Raw genomic sequence first — 16,514 nt, forward strand, 5'->3', positions numbered from 1 at the left:
TTTTTTCTCGCACCCATTGACTTTCATTGCTGAGTCTTGGCTGTTTTACATAGCCATACACAGCATGCTGCAAATTTTTCCTCACCCCAATTTCAGGTGAGGAAAAACTTGCTGATGAGCACTGCCTAATTGACTAAGGGTACCGTCACACTATACCATTTCGATCGCTACGAGGGTACGATTCGTGACGTTCCAGCGATATCGTTACGATATCGCTGTGTCTGACACGCAGCAGCGATCAGGGATCCTGCTGAGAATCGTACGTCGTAGCAGATCGTTTAGAACTTTCTTTCATCGCTGGATCTCCCGCTGTCATCGCTAGATCGGTGTGTGTGACACCGATCTAGCGATGCGATCCAGCGATGCGTTCGCTTGTAACCAGGGTAAACATCGGGTAACTAAGCGCAGGACCGCGCTTAGTAACCCGATTTTTACCCTGGTTACAAGCGTAAAACTAAAAAAAAACAAACCGCACATACTTACATTCTGGTGTCCGTCAGGTCCCTTGCCGTCTGCTTCCCGCACTGTGACTGCCGGCCGTAAAGTGAAAGCAGAGCACAGCGGCTGTGCTTTCACTTTACGGCCGGCAGTCACAGTGCGGGAAGCAGACGGCAAGGGACCTGACGGACACCAGAATGTAAGTATGTGCGGTTTGTTTTTTTTTAGTTTTACGCTTGTAACCAGGGTAAACATCGGGTTACTAAGCGCGATCCTGCGCTTAGTTACCCGATGTTTACCCTGGTTACCCAGGGACCTCGGCATCGTTGGTCGCTGGAGAGCTGTCTGTGTGACAGCTCCCCAGCGACCACACTACGATTTACCTACGATCACGGCCAGGTCATATCGCTGGTCGTGATCGTAGGTAAATCGTATAGTGTGACGGTACCCTAACATTGTAGCGAGTGCAATGCTAGGTTATCTCACATTACATTACACTCGCGGAGTTTAAACGCTGATGTGAGCGAACCCTTATGCTTCCTATTACATAGAAGTATTAACTGTTGACTGTATGTGTAGAAATTCAGAAATTTCTATTGTTTGTCAAACTAACAATTTTTTAAGTGTTTTACACCAGGGCTGTGGAGTTGGTATAAAATGGACAGACTCTGACAAAATATAATACATTGAGTTCAGTAGTACAATGCAGGATGTGCTGTAACTGTTTCCATAAGAATTTGAGAATGTTATGAAATGTCCTATAAGTGTCTGTTCTGTTCCTGATCTAAGGATCTCGGCTTTTAGTTGAGATGAATCTGTGCTGCACTTTATGTACATGCTCAGTAGTGACGCAGTGCTGTGGTGTTGGAGTTGGAATCAGAGGTTCTCTTACTGACTCCACAGCCCTGTTTTGCACTAAATAATACACACGCCCATGTATTTTACAGCAGTAAATCTCCAGAGTCACTATTTGAATTATTTTTGTATGACTTCATGAGGAGGAAATATTGCATGTAAGGGAATTTCCAATTAATAACATTTCTCAAGAATAACATTGTGAAAATGTAGACAGCCTCCACTTGAATTCTGACATTTTTGATACGGTAATTAGAAATTGCCTGCTGGCACAGTCTGATTTAACGGTGACAACAAAAATTATTAGTGATGAGCGATGATGAAACATGAGGAGCAATGGAATGATACCGAAAGGGAGAAGATATAGATTAGATATTATAAACAAGTTTTTGACAGTGAGTATGATCGATGAGTGGAACAGACTGCCACGAGAGATGGTGAGTTCTTCTTCAATGGAAGTCTTCAAACAGAGGCTGGACAGACATCTGTCTGAGATGATTTAGTGAATCCTGCATTGAGCAGGGGGTTGGACACGATGACCCAGGAGGTCCCTTCCAACTCTAATATTCTATGACATCTTTTATAATTAATATTGATGAGCGAATATACTCATTACTCGAGATTACCCAAGCATGCTCGGGTGACCTCCGAGTATTTTTTAGTGCTCGGAGATTTAGTTTTTATCGCCGCTGCTTAATGATTTACATCTGTTAGCCAGCATAAGTACATGTGGGGGTTGCCTGGTTGCTAGGGAATCCCCACATGTAATCAAGCTGGCTAAGAGATGTAAATCATTCAGCTGAGGTGAGGAAAACTAAATCTCCGAGCACTAAAAAATACTCGGAGGACCCCCGAGTATCCTTGGGAAATCTCGAGTATTGAGTATATTCGCTCATCAATATTAATTATAAAAGATTTCATAGAAGGGTTGGAAGGGACCTCCAGGGTCATCATGTCCAACCCCCTGCTCAATGCAGGATTCACTAAATCATCTCAGACATGATGTCTATCCAGCCTCTGTTTGAAGACTTCCATTGAAGGAGAACTCCTCCCCACCTCTCGTGTAGCCTGTTCCACTCATTGATCATCCTCAATGTCAACAAGTTTTTTATAATATCTAATCTATATCTTCTCCCTTTCGGTTTCATTCCATTGCTCCTCGTGTTTCTATGTGGAAATGAGAATAAGGCTGAACCCTCTACACTGTTAAATCCCATCAGATATTTGTAGACAGCTATTAGGTAGTGATGAGCGTGTATACTCGTTGCTTGGGTTTCCAGAGCATGCCTGGGTGGTCTCCGAGTATTTGTTAGTGCTCGTAAATTTAGTTTCTGTCTCCGTAGCTGCATGATGTACAGCTGCTAGACAGCCTGAACACATGTGGGGATTTCCTAACAACCAGGCAACCCCCACATGTAATCAGGCTGTCTAGTAGCAGTAAATCATGCAGCTACAGAGACAAAAACTAAATCTCCGAGCACTCACAAAAACTCGGAGACCACCCGAGCAACGAGTATACTCGCTCATCACTACTATTAAGTCTTCTCTTGGCCTTCTTTTTTGTAAGCTAAACATTCCCAGATCCTTTCAATCTTTACCAATTTAATCAATGACAAGCGAGTAAATTCTCACTGCACATGTTTACACTGATTGAGAATTTCTTGCCCTCGTTTTATTGGTGGCCCTCAAGGCTCTGTCCTGGGACCCCTCGTCTCTTTCATCTACGCATTTGATCTGCGACAGCTCTGTACCACATTGGTGATGGTGACAAATTTAGCTCTCTTGCCCAGGATAGCTGACATGTATGTTTATAAGCAACTAGCTGAAGAGCCCGGCGTTGCCTGGGCATAGTAAATATCTGTGGTTAGTTATAGCACCTCACTTCTCTTATTTTCCCATCACGCCTCTCATTTTCCCAATCACATCTTTCATTTTCCCCCTCACATCTCTCATTTTCTCCCTCACTCCTCTCATTCCCCCCTAACACTTGTCATTTCGACCTCACATCTGTCATTTTCCGATCACTCCACTATTTTCCCTCACTCCTCTCATTTTGCACTCACACCTTTTCATTTTCACCTCACACCTCTCATTTTCACCTCAGTATATACATGTTTGTCATCTCCCTTATATATAGTATACACCTGTATGTCATCTCCTGTATATAGTATATACCTGTATGTCATCTCCCCTGTATATAGTATATACCTGCTGTGTGTCATCTCCCCTGTATATAGTATATACCTGTATGTCATCTCCTCCTGTATATAGTATATACCTGTATGTCATCTCCTTCTATATATAGTATATACCTGTATGTCATCTCCTCCTGTATATACCGGTGTGTCTTCTCCCCTGTATATAGTATATATCTGTGTGTCATCTCCTCCTGTATATAGTATATACCTGTATGTCATCGCCTCCTCTATATAGTATATACCTGTGTGTCATCTCCCCTGTATATAGTATATACCTGTGTGTCATCTCCTCCTGTATTAGACCTCGTTCACACGTTGTTTACTCAGTATTTTTACCTCAGTATTTGTAAGCTAAATTGGCAGCCTGACAAATCCCCAGCCAACAGGAAGCCCTCCCCCTGGCAGTATATATTAGCTCACACATACACATAATAGACAGGTCATGTGACTGACAGCTGCCGTATTTCCTATATGGTACATTTGTTGCTCTTGTAGTTTGTCTGCTTATTAATCAGATTTTTATTTTTGAAGAATAATACCAGACTTGTGTGTGTTTTAGGGCGAGTTTCATTTGTCAAGTTGTGTGTGTTGAGTTGCGTGTGGCGACATGCATGTAGCGACTTTTGTGAGATGAGTTTTGTGTAGCAACTTTTTGTGTGTCGAGTTGCATGTGACAGGTTAGTGCAGCAAGTTGTGTGCAGCAAGTTTTGCGCATGGCGAGTTTTTGCGCGTGGCGAGTTTTATGTGTGGTGCCTTTTGAGTATGTGCAAGGTTTGTGTGAGGCAACTTTTGCATGTGTTGCAACTTTTGTGCATGTGGGAATTTTTGCGCGTGTGCAAGTTTTGCGTGTGGTGAGTTTTCCATGAGGTGAGTTTTGCACTTGTGGCGAGTTTTGCGTGAGTCTAGTGTTTGCATGTGGTGAGTTTTGCGCATGGCGAGTTTTGAGCGGCGACTTTTGTGTTTCGACTTTTATGTGGCGAGGTTGGTGTATGTGTGGTGAAATGTGTGCTGAGGGTAATATGTGTTCAAGCATGTGGTAGTGTGTGGCGCATTTTGTGTGTGTTCATATCCCCGTGTGTGGTGAGTATCCCATGTCGGGGCCCCACCTTAGCAACTGTCCGGTATATACTCTTTGGCGCCATCGCTCTCATTCTTTAAGTCCCCCTTGTTCACATCTGGCAGCTGTCAATTTGCCTCCAACACTTTTCCTTTCACTTTTCCCCATTATGTAGATAGGGGCAAAATTGGTGAATTGGAAAGCGCGGGGTTAAAATTTCACCTCACAACATAGCCTGTGACGCTCTCGGGGTCCAGTCGTGTGACTGTGCAAAATTTTGTGGCTGTAGCTGCAACCCCTCCAACACTTTTCCTTTCACTTTTTTCCCCATTATGTAGATAGGGCAAAATTGTTTGGTGAATTGGAAAGCGCGGGGTTAAAATTTCACCTCACAACATAGCCTATGACACTCTCGGGGTCCAGACGTGTGACTGTGCAAAATTTTGTGGCTGTAGCTGCCACGCCTCCAACACTTTTCCTTTCAATTTTTTCCCCATTATGTAGATAGGGGCAAAATTGTTTGGTGAATTGGAACGCGCGGGGTTAAAATTTCGCCTCACAACATAGCCTATGACGCTCTCGGGGTCCAGACGTGTGACCGTGCAAAATTTTGTGGCTGTAGCTGCGACGGTGCAGATGCCAATCCCGGACATACATACACACACACACATACACACATTCAGCTTTATATATTAGATGAGATGGGTCAATATCTAGAGTCGTTTACTGGCCAGTTTAGACAGTTGGATAAATACTCTATGTGCAGAGCGATCATTGCTCTGATTGTTCTAGGGCCATAGAATTTCACAATATTGACAGCAAGTCACATGTTTACAAGGGACAATGTGCCGTTGCTGATTTTTAAGCCAGCTTAAAATTCATTGTGCCCTACAAGCATGCAATTTACTCATTTGTTAGGTGGTTGCTGGCCTGTTTAGACTGGACAATAGTTGGAAACAAGTATTATAAAGAAATGCTGATTCTAAATGGGTTATTGGTCTTGTAAGGAAGAAAACTGATTTTAGCATCTTCCTTCGCCTCCCCCTTCCCAACTCGCATGTCTCTCAACACCACCCCCATCATCAAAACTATTAATTGGAGTTCTCAAGCTTTCCCTAGTCTCACAAGTCTGCTGATTGGTGATCACCTTTAATTCTGCCCCTGCTTTCAAACTGCCCATCTTGTCCTTTACCTTCTCCTGCAGCCTCCAGCATGGAAGTATTCGGGAAATTTCTCAAACCCGCCCTTTTTCTCAACCTTGAGTCAACAAATATGCTAGCATGTGCTCTCATCATCTCTTGCTTAGGTTACTTCAACAATCTTCTCTGTAGCCAACAATCCATCCTCGGCTCTGCTGCTCTTTTCACCTCTGCCAGCATCTGTACTGGCTACCTAATTTCCAATATTAACAGTGATCTATAAGGCTATCAAACACACAACAGACACTCAAATCCCACACCTTTTCCTGGGACTTGGTAGCGGAACGAATCATTCCTGCTTCTCTTGTAGGTGCTAAGCCCTAGGAGGCAGGGCCTCTCAGCCTCTGTGCTTTGTCACTAATTTCCTTCATGTTTCCTGTGCTTTATTTTTGTCTAGAGTTATACACCTTGTCAGGTGTGCAGCACCATTGAATTATTGGTTCTTTAAAACAATAATATTAGTCTTAAATGGGACTTCGAAGTCCACTTAGAAATGCAATTATGTTAACAGTACGGTAGTTTATTGCAAAACGTAAAAAAGTAGAGTCAGGGGCCCAAAATAAAATCTGTTTACATTTTAGTGATGATGGTTTAAATGATGTGCAACAATCCACATAACACCTAACACTGATGTCCTTATAGAAGATTCAGTTGTCTAATGGAGATAAACAGTTGTGTACGTTCTATTAGCAAAAAAAAATGCCAATCAGCCAGTAAGTATTGTTAGTTATTTAAAATATTAAAAAGAATCTGTCATCTGATTCATGCTGCCTGAACCATGCACAGCATGAATTGGAGTCAGGCTGCATTAATGCAGTTATGTATGTTTTGCTCTGAAACGCTGCAGCCAGTCAGGGAATATGTATCTTACCTGGGAAGTCCAAGACCGGTCCCCTGCGGCTTCTCCCAAACCCTGTTCCCTATGTGTGTGCATAGGGAGAGAACTATCAGTCAAAGGGATCAGGACAGGGAGAAGCCACCAGAGATAGGCCTTGAACTTGTTAGTTGAGACTTTTCGTCCCCAGCTGACTTTTTAAATTACCGTATATTTTCACTGAAAATCTGCAATATTTTTGAGTAAAACTTACATGGCTGCAACAACTGAGCCGGTGTCTAATTTTTGTGTTGGGCAGCATGAAATAATCACTGATATTTAATCAATAATGTTGACTGCAAATTAATTGAACAGTTGTTTTTTATTTTATTTTAGTACTACGTATGTGTCTTGATTATATTCCTTTTTTCTACCTAATTTCTAGGATGGAATTTTCTATTGATAAGCTGAAAAGAACAGGAAGCCAAAAGGGAGCTTTCATTCTTCGCTGCAGCCCTAAAGAATTTAACAAGTACTTCCTGACATTTGCATTAGAGGTAATGCGATGTAGATGGCTCATACAAGAATTACGCCTTTGTACTTGCATGGGTTTTTACGCTTTAGAAATCATTAAGTCATGACGTTTTTCAGGCGGGAGAACGCGTGACGTTTTTCAAGAGGATGACGATTAAGGAAACACCAGAGTGTTTTTTTCCCCCTTAAAGTATACCTATTAATATTTTTAGTCTCCTCCTGAGTGCTTATTTGGTTGTTGCCATTTTTTTCCCATTGTTTTGGAGGCTTCTTTTTTTTACTGGCATTTCTGGGCAGTTTTTTTAATTACCTTCAACAGTGAAGAAACCACTAGTGGTTTTTCTAGAAAAACGCTGGCTGAACGCTCAGAAAGCCCAAGTGTTTTACAGGTGTCTTTTGACCCTCCCCATTGACTTGTAGTAGAAAGTGTAGAGTGTCGTCAGAGCAGAAAATTCCAGAAGAAGGGTCAGCTCACTTATTTTAACCTCTTGGCGTATGTGGAAGCCTAAGGCTGTGTGCACACGTTGCGTTTTTTTCGCGGTTTTTCCCTATAAAAACGCTATAAAACCGCAAAAAAAACCCGCATACAATAAGCATCCCATCATTTAGATTGAATTCCGCATGTTTTGTGCACATGATGCGTTTTTTTCCGCGAAAAAAACGCATCGCGGTAAAAACTGCAGCATGTTCATTATTTTAGCGTTTTTTTTGCGAATTTCCCACTACAAAATGCATTGGGAAATGTCCGGAAAAAAACGCGGCAAAATCGCGACAAAAACGCATGCGGTTTTCTTGCGGATTTCTTGCAGAAAATGTCCGGTTTTTCTCAGGAATTTTCCACGAGATCCTAAACGTGCGCACATAGCCTTAAGTGCTTAAAAGACATCCAAAAGACTGAACATATCAACAGCTAGTCATTCTTGCATAGAAATGTATGGTATATGTACAATATATATATATATATATATATATATATATATATATATATATATATATATATATATATATATATATACATACACTGTATTTTCTGGCATATAAGACTACTTTTTAACCCCTGAAAATCTTCTCAAAAGTCGGGTGTCGTCTTATACGCCGGGTGTCGTCTTATAGGGCAGATGTGGAGTAATCTGCGGTCGCCGCATATTGTGGGGGGAGCGGTCCCAATGACGAGGTGAGGGGGCGCCTCACCGAGAAGGTGTAAGTGAAGCAGAGGCAGAGAAGGAGATAATAGGATACAAGGGCGAGCCAGATGAGTGAAAGAGGAGTGTTTTTCTAGGCACAGCATCGCTCTCTCTCTTTTTTGAATACCCCTGGCATCCCAGACGCTGACAGTTTGCTTCACTTACACTTTCCTGGTGAGGCGCTCCCTCAACTCGTCATCGGGACCACTCCCCCCCACTATATACGTCGACCGCAGATTGCTCCGCACCCACCCTATAAGACGACACCCGGCATATAAGACAACTCCCGACTTTTGAGAAGATTTTATATTTTAACTGGAAAAGTTGGGGGTCGTATTATACGCCCAGTCGTCTTATACGCCGGAAAATACGGTGTATACATATATATATACTATATGGTGGCCCGATTCTAACGCATCGGGTATTCTAGAATATGCATGGCCATGTAGTATATTGCCCAGCCATGTAGTATATTGCCCAGCCACGTAGTATATTGCCCAGCCACGTAGTATATTGCCCAGCCACTTAGTATATTGCCCAGTTACAAAGTATACAGCACAGAGCCACGTAGTATATTGCCCAGTGACATAGTATATTGCTCAGTTACGTAGTATACAGCACAGAGCCACGTAGTATATTGCTCAGTGACATAGTATATTTCCCAGTTACGTAGTATATTGCACAGCGACATAGTATACAGCACAGAGCCACGTAGTATATTGCACAGCGACATAGTATACAGCACAGAGCCACGTAGTATATTGCCCAGTCACGTAGTATATTGCCCAGTCACGTAGTATATTGCCCAGTGACGTAGTATACATCACAGAGCCACGTAGTATATTGCCCAGCTACGTAGTATACAGCACAGAGCCACATAGTACATTGCCCAGTGACGTAGTATACAGCACAGAGCCACGTAGTATATTGCCCAGTGACGTAGTATATTGGCCAGCCACGTATGTCACAGGTTAAAAAATAAACATACTCACCTAACGATCCGAGGGCCCCTTGTAGTTTAACATACTCACCATTCTGGTCGCTGCTCCTCAGCGTCCTGTCTCTCGGCCTCCTGGGATCCAACGGCGCTGTGTCGATGGGCGCGCGGCTGCCGCCATCTTCCGTTCCCAGGATGCTTTGCAAAGTTACCCAGATGACTTAGCAGTCTCGCGAGACCGCTAGGTCTTCTGGGTAATTTCGCAAAGCATCGCTGGGAAAGGAAGAAGGCAGCAGGCGCGAGCGCCTCAGTGGACAACGGAGGGTGAGCATAGCAGGTTTTTTGTTTTTTTAACATTACTTTTTTTACTATTGATGCTGCATGGGCAGCATCAATAGTAAAAGGTTGGGGACATACAGGGTTAATAGCGGCGGTAACGGAGTGTGTTACCCGCGGCATAACGCGGTCCGTTACCGCCGGCATTAACTCTTTGTTAGCGGTGACCGGAGGGGAGTATGGAGCGGGCGCCGGGGAGAATGACTGCGGGGAGTATGGAGCGGGCGCCGGGGACACTGCAGGGAGTATGGAGCGGGCACCGGGGACACTGCAGGGAGTGAGGAGTATGGAGCTGGCGCCGGGGACACTGCGGGGAGTATGGAGCGGGCGCCGGGGACACTGCGGGGAGTATGGAGCGGAGCGCCGGGGACACTGCGGGGAGCATGGAGCTGGCGCCAGGGACACTGTGGGGAGCGAGGAGTATGGAGCGGGCGCCGGCCACTGACTGCGGGGAGCAAGGAGCGGCCATTTTCTTCCGGACTGTGGCCGTCGCTGATTGCTCGTGGCTGTTTTGCGGCGACCAATCAGCGACTTGGATTTCCATGATAGACAGAGGCCACGACCAATGAATATCCGTGACAGACAGACAGAAGGACAGACGGAAGTACCCCTTAGACAATTATATAGTGTATATATATATATATATATAATATTATATTATATGTTCATTCTTTGGATTCAGCCCATCTGAAAAAAGAATGTGCACATAAACTTAGAAGTGCATAGCTCCTATCTGAGGAGGACCTTGGGACCCGGATACCTCCAATCTGGCATAGAATTAAAGAGCTTGAAACATATATAAAAAGTAACCATATTCCTTACTCTTTCTTAATCTTTCTTCTTCAATGGAGTGAAAATTTTTGAGGATATGTTGTTTTAGAGTACAAATAAATTAGTCTGTAATACGTCTGTAACATAGGTACACTTCAATTGTGAAAGACAGAATCTTGAAGAAAAAAATCCAGAAAATCACATTGTATGATTTTTGCATAATTATTTTGCCTGAAATAATTATATGATACAATAGAAAAAGAGAACTTAATATTTGGTACAGAAATCTTTGTATTCAATTAGAGGTCAGACGTTTCCTGTAGTTCTTGACCAAGTTTGCACACACTGCAGCAGGGATTTTGGCCCACTCCTCCATATACTGTAGATCTTCTCCAGATCTTTCAGGTTTCGGGACTGTCACTGGGCAATATTCAGTTTCAGCTCCCTCCAAAGATTTTCTATTGGGTTCAGTTCTGGAGACTGGCTAGGCCACTTCAGGACCTTAAAATGCTTCTTACAGAGACACTCCTGAATTGCCCTGGCTGTGGGTTTTGGGTCATTGTCATGCTGTCGTTGTCATGCCATGACCCATCTTCAATGCTCTTACTGAGGGAAGAAAGTTGCCAAAATCTCACAATACATGACCCCATCAGCCCCCAAAGTATGATGTTTCCACACCATGCTTAACGGTTGGGACGGTGTTCTTGGGGTTGTACTTATCCTTCTTCCTCCAAACATGCGAGTGCAGTTAATGCCAAAAAGTTCTAATTTGGTCTCATTTGACCACATGAACCCCCATGCCTCCTCTGGATCATCCAGACGGTCATTCGTGAACCTCAAACGGGCCTAGACATGTGGTAGTGTGAGCAAGGGGTAATTTGGATCCATGATGGCGTAGTGTGTTACTAACGGTAATGTTTGAGACTGTGGTCCCAGCTCTCTTCAGGTCATTGACCAGGTCGTCCCATGTAGTTCTGGGCTGATTACTGACCTTTCTCAGAATCATCCTTACCCCACAAGGTGAAATCTTGCATGGAGCCCCAGAATTAGAAAGATTGACAGTCATCATGTGTTTTTTTCATTTTCTAATAGTTGTGCCAACAGTTGCATCCTCATCAAGCTGCTTGCCTATTGTCCTGTAACCCATCCCAGCCTTGTGCAGGTCTACAATTTTGTCCCTGGTGTCCTTAGACAGCTCTAGGTTTTGGCCATGGTGGAGAGGTTGAAGTGTGATTGACTGAGTGTATGGACACGTGTCTTTTATACAGGTAACGAGTTCAAAAAGCTGCAATTAAAGACCCGTAATGAATGCAGAGTAGGAGGGCTTCTTAAAGAAAAACTAACAGGTCTGTGAAAGCCAGAACTCTTAAATAATAATAAATAAATAATCTTTATTTTTATATAGCGCTAACATATTCCGCAGCGCTTTACAGTTTTGCACACATTATCATCACTGTCCCCAAATGGAGCTCACAATCTAAATTCCCTATCAGTATGTCTTTGGAATGTGGGAGGAAACCGGAGAACCTGGAGGAAACCCACGCAAACATGGAGAGAACATACAAACTCTTTGCAGATGTTGTCCTGGGTGGGATTAGAACCCAGGACCCCAGGGCTGCAAGGCTGCTGTTCTAACCACTGGTTGGTAGGTAAACAAATACTTTTCATGCAATAAAATGAAAATTAATTATTTAAAAATTATACAATGCATTCTCCTGGGTTTTAATTTTAGATTCCGTCTCTCATGGTTGAAGTGTACCATGGCTGAACTGGATGGACAAATGTCTTTTTTCGGCCTTACTATGTTACTATGTTAAGATAAAAATTACAGCCCTCTCCATTCTTTGTAGGTGTGAAAACTTGCAAAATCGGCAGTGTGTTAAATACTTATTTTCCCCACTGTATTTTTATATTCGGTATATATTGCATTTTTGCAATCATTTTGTTACTATATTCTGTATTTTTTTTGAATGACTACTGATTTGCATGCATTTATTTCAGGTTATAATGTTTTAGCATGCGGTAACACATTATCCTGTGTGGCACACTGACACAAGCTGCTGATAGGGCAAGTTCTAGTGTGAAATAACAGTAAGCTCATAGAGAGAGGTTGGGGGAGTAGGAACATTCCAGATCCCTATGCCAGACTGCCTACTTGTACCGAATCAAAGTTTGTATTATCGGGAATCCTAATTACCCAATCAAGGGGGAGTACCTTTTGATCATGCCACGGTAAGGCCTAAGGCTAGGTTCATATTGCGTTAGTGCAACCCGTTTAGCGCTAGCGGGTTGCGCTAACGCAATGTTTTTAATGGGGCCGCGTCCCGGGGTCGCGGTAACGTCCCCGCTCTCGCAGATCCCCGATCTGCGAGAGCGGGGAACGGACCGCGGGCGCGCCTCAGACGCTGCAAGCAGCGTCCGCGGCGCGCCAGGAAACACCAGCGCGTCGCATAGCGCGTGCCGAACATGGCACGCGCTAGTGCTGCGCGTTCCCATTGCTGTGAATGGGCGCGCTAACGGACGCGTTGCACGGCGTTAATTTCGCCGTGCAACACTGTCCGTTAGCGCTTTCCCATTAACGCAATGTGAACCCAGCCTTACTGTGACGATTAAAAGATTGATAGGATCTGCAGTTTCTCCCTGTTCAACAGTGTAGAAAACATGGCCCTGGAAATTAAACCAAGTCCTTTAATGGCTGCTGTAGAGGGCATCTTAGGCCCCTTTCACACATCAGGTTTTTGCCGTCAGGCACAATTCGGTGAATTTTGAAAAAAAAAAAAAAAGGAATCCGGCAAAAGTTGCCGCCGGATCTGTTTTTTTTTCTCATAGACTTGTATTTTCGCCAGATTGCGACGGATGGCCTCACGTTTCATCCGTTTTTTGCCGGATCCGTCGAAAATTAGTTTTCCGGCAACAGAGAAAACGTACATAGGACTGTATTTTCTGTCCAGCGAAAAACGGTTGAACGCGAGGTGAAATTATGGAATCATGCATTTTCCATTCTGGTCTCTCCTCTTCTCCTCCAAGTCCAAACTCTATCCCCAGGTAAAAAAAAAAAATAAAAAATGGTCGGATCCGTCGCATCAGTTTTTCGCTATTTGCAACGGATCAGTTTTTTTTTCAAAATTCGCCAGATTGTGCCTGACAGCTAAAAAATCTGATGTGTGAAAGGGACCTTAAGAGTCATTAAGATGTTAATATTTACAGGAACACAAAACACTGTAACATTTTCACGGAATCACCACCACAGATATATACCCGCGGCATTTACAAAGTATGCTCACTTCATTGAGTAAATTCAAACATTACTCATATGCTGATCAATTGCCCTTTTACCATTTTATACCTAAGCTACTGTACTTTTCTAAAAAAAAAAAAAAATGCAAATGTTTCCTTTTTAAAAAAAAAAAAAAAATTTTTTATGCGTATTTCTGTCTTCCTTCTGTACAGCATGCTGGTGTGCCGGAGTATAAACACTGCTTGATCACAAAGACCGCGAATGGAGAATACAACCTCAGAGGAGCTAAGAAAAATTTTGGCACTCTAAAAGATTTGTTAAACTGCTATCAAAAAGAAACGGTCCGGTCAGATGGCATAATATTCCAATTTACTCGATGTTGCCCTCCTAAACCAAAAGGTCTGAAATTAATGTTTTGTTCATAAACTTAACATCTAACATTAGGCAGGCGTATTGGAACATAAGTCAAAGATAGATCAAATAGATCACTGTTATTTTTGTAGGCTATAAATAGTTTTTTTTTTCAAGCACAAGGGGTCTGTATAGTTAATACAAGATAGTGAAAAATAGTGTTTTGTACTCATAAGCCAATAATTCATTTAGTTTTTGACAATATTAATTAGTTTTGTTTCAAAGTTAAATACTGCAAATAAATAGAACGTTACATTCCTTAAGATATGGAATGCAATAAAAGAATGTAATACTAAACATTCCACAAGGCTGCCATCAGTTACTAATGGTTTGGTTTCTGCAGTCTACAATATTAGGCTACTTTCACACATCAGGTTTTCAGTGTCAGGCTAAATCCGGCGAATGTTGGAAAAACTAGATCCGGAGCAGATTGTGAAAAACTGATGCGACGGATCTGTTTTTTTGACAGATCCAGCTAGCCTATCTAGATTATTGGCTAAAAAAAAAAATTGGAGCATGCTCAGTTTAAAAAAACGGATCAGGCCGCCGGATCCGCCTTTTTCCGGATTCAGCACCTTCCGGCTCCCATAGGCTTCCATTCTAGAAACAGGCGGAAGCGCCGGCGCTTCAGGCTTTTTCGCCGGAGACAAAAAAACGTTGCAGTGGACGTTTTTTCAAGAAACCGGAAGCGGCAGAATTGCCGGATCCGGCGAAAACCGGACGAAACGCAATGTCATCCGGTGCAATCCGGCACTAATACAAGTCTGTGGGAAAAAAAACCTGATCCGGCAGCAACATTCGCCTGATCCGTTTTTTTTGAAAATTAGCCGGATTTAGCCTGACAGCGAACACTTGATGTGTGAAAGTAGCCTTAGGCTGAATTTTCAATTTGTAGAAAATGAGATTTTAAAACAACCTGCCTGGATACATCAATGCTTTTAACCCCTTAGTGACAGAGCCAATTTGGTACTTAATGATCAAGCCAATTTTTACAATTCTGGCCACTGTCACTTTATGAGGTTATAGCTCTGGAATGCTTCAACGGATCCCAGTGATTCTGAGACCGTTTTTTCTTGACATATTGTACTTCGCTAGGACTTGAGTTTATTTATGGAAAAAAATGGAAATTTGGCAAAAAAATTTAAAATGTTGCAATTTTCAAACTTTTAATCTTTGTACCCTTATATCAGAGTGGTGTCACACAAAATAGTTAATAAATAACATTTCCCACATGTCTACTTTACATCAGCACAATTTTGGAAACATAATTTTTTTTGTTAGGATGTTATAAGAGTGAAAATTTGACCAGCAATTTCTCATTTTTCCAACAAAATTTACAAAACCATTATTTTTAGGGACCACCTCATATTTGAAGTGAGTTTGGGGGGTCAATATAACAGAAAATACCCAAAAGTGACACCATTCTAAAAACTGCACCCTCAAGGTGCGTAAAACCACATTCAAGAAATGTATTAACCCTTCAGGTGCTTCAAGAGAAAGAACTAAAGCAAAAAATTTACTTTGGAACCAATTTTTTTATTTTCACAAGGGTATCAGGAGAAAATGAACCACAAAATGTGTTGTGCAATTTCTCCTGAGTATGTGATACCTCGTATGTGGGGAAAAGACACTGTTCAGGTGCATGGCAGGTCTCAGAAGGGAAGGAGCACCGATTGACCTTTTTTTTTTACCCAAAATTGGCTGGAATCACTGGGGGCGCCATGTCACGTTTGGAGACCCACTGATGTACTTAAACAGTGGAAACCCCCAATTCTAACTCCAACCCTAACCCCAACACACCCCTAACCCTAATCCCAACCCTAACCACAGCCCTAACACCAACACACCCCTAACCACAAACCTAACCCTAACACACCCCCTAACCCTAATCCCTACCCTAACTTTAGCCCCCAACCCTGACTTTAGCCCCCAACCCTGACTTTAGCCCCCAACCCTGACTTTACCCCCAACCCTAACTTTAGCCCCAACCCTAGCCCAACCCCAACCCTAGCCTAACCCTAGCTCAACCGCAACCCTAACTCAACCCTAACCCCAGCTCTAGCCCAACCCTAACTCTAACTTTAGCCCAACTCTAATCCTAATGGAAAAATAGAAATAAATATATATTTTTTATTTTATAATTTTTCCCTAACTAAGCGGTTGATAAAGGAGGGTTTTATTTACTATTTTTTTATTTTGATTACGGTTATAGGGTCTATCACAGTGATCAAAATGAACCAATAGGAAATATTTCCTACTGTTGCCGGGTGCCGTCCGGCAGAACTCGGCAGAGGCACTGAGCATGCGCCCGCCATTTTTTTCTGGTAAGAAGATGCCGGCTGCCAGGGGGACTTCACGGGGAGGGTTGCAGGAACATCGGAGGTACCGGGGGAGGATCAGGGGACCCCATTTCTCCTCTTATGTGCGATTACATCAGGAGAAATTATATGGGAAATTGGACTTTTTTGTGGTCGCTGTTATTCCGTTAATCATGTTCTCTGGGGTCTCAGCTACCCCCGGGGAAATTACGTCTCGGGATGGG

The 16,514-nt window shown here is 42.9% G+C and overlaps 1 protein-coding gene across 2 annotated transcripts in view; it reads left to right on the top strand.

Moving 5' to 3' along the window:
• Positions 1–16,514, top strand: part of JAK2 (Janus kinase 2) — a 376,796-nt gene that overhangs the window by 300,169 nt on the left and 60,113 nt on the right. For both annotated transcript variants that reach the window (XM_069764276.1, XM_069764285.1), the window contains 2 exons: positions 7,007–7,118; positions 13,774–13,960. In XM_069764276.1, coding sequence (XP_069620377.1) covers positions 7,007–7,118; positions 13,774–13,960 — 299 coding nt within the window. The remainder of the gene's footprint in view (positions 1–7,006; positions 7,119–13,773; positions 13,961–16,514) is intronic.

The sequence above is a fragment of the Ranitomeya imitator genome, chromosome 1 (assembly GCF_032444005.1).
Source record: "Ranitomeya imitator isolate aRanImi1 chromosome 1, aRanImi1.pri, whole genome shotgun sequence".
NCBI lineage: Eukaryota > Metazoa > Chordata > Amphibia > Anura > Dendrobatidae > Ranitomeya > Ranitomeya imitator.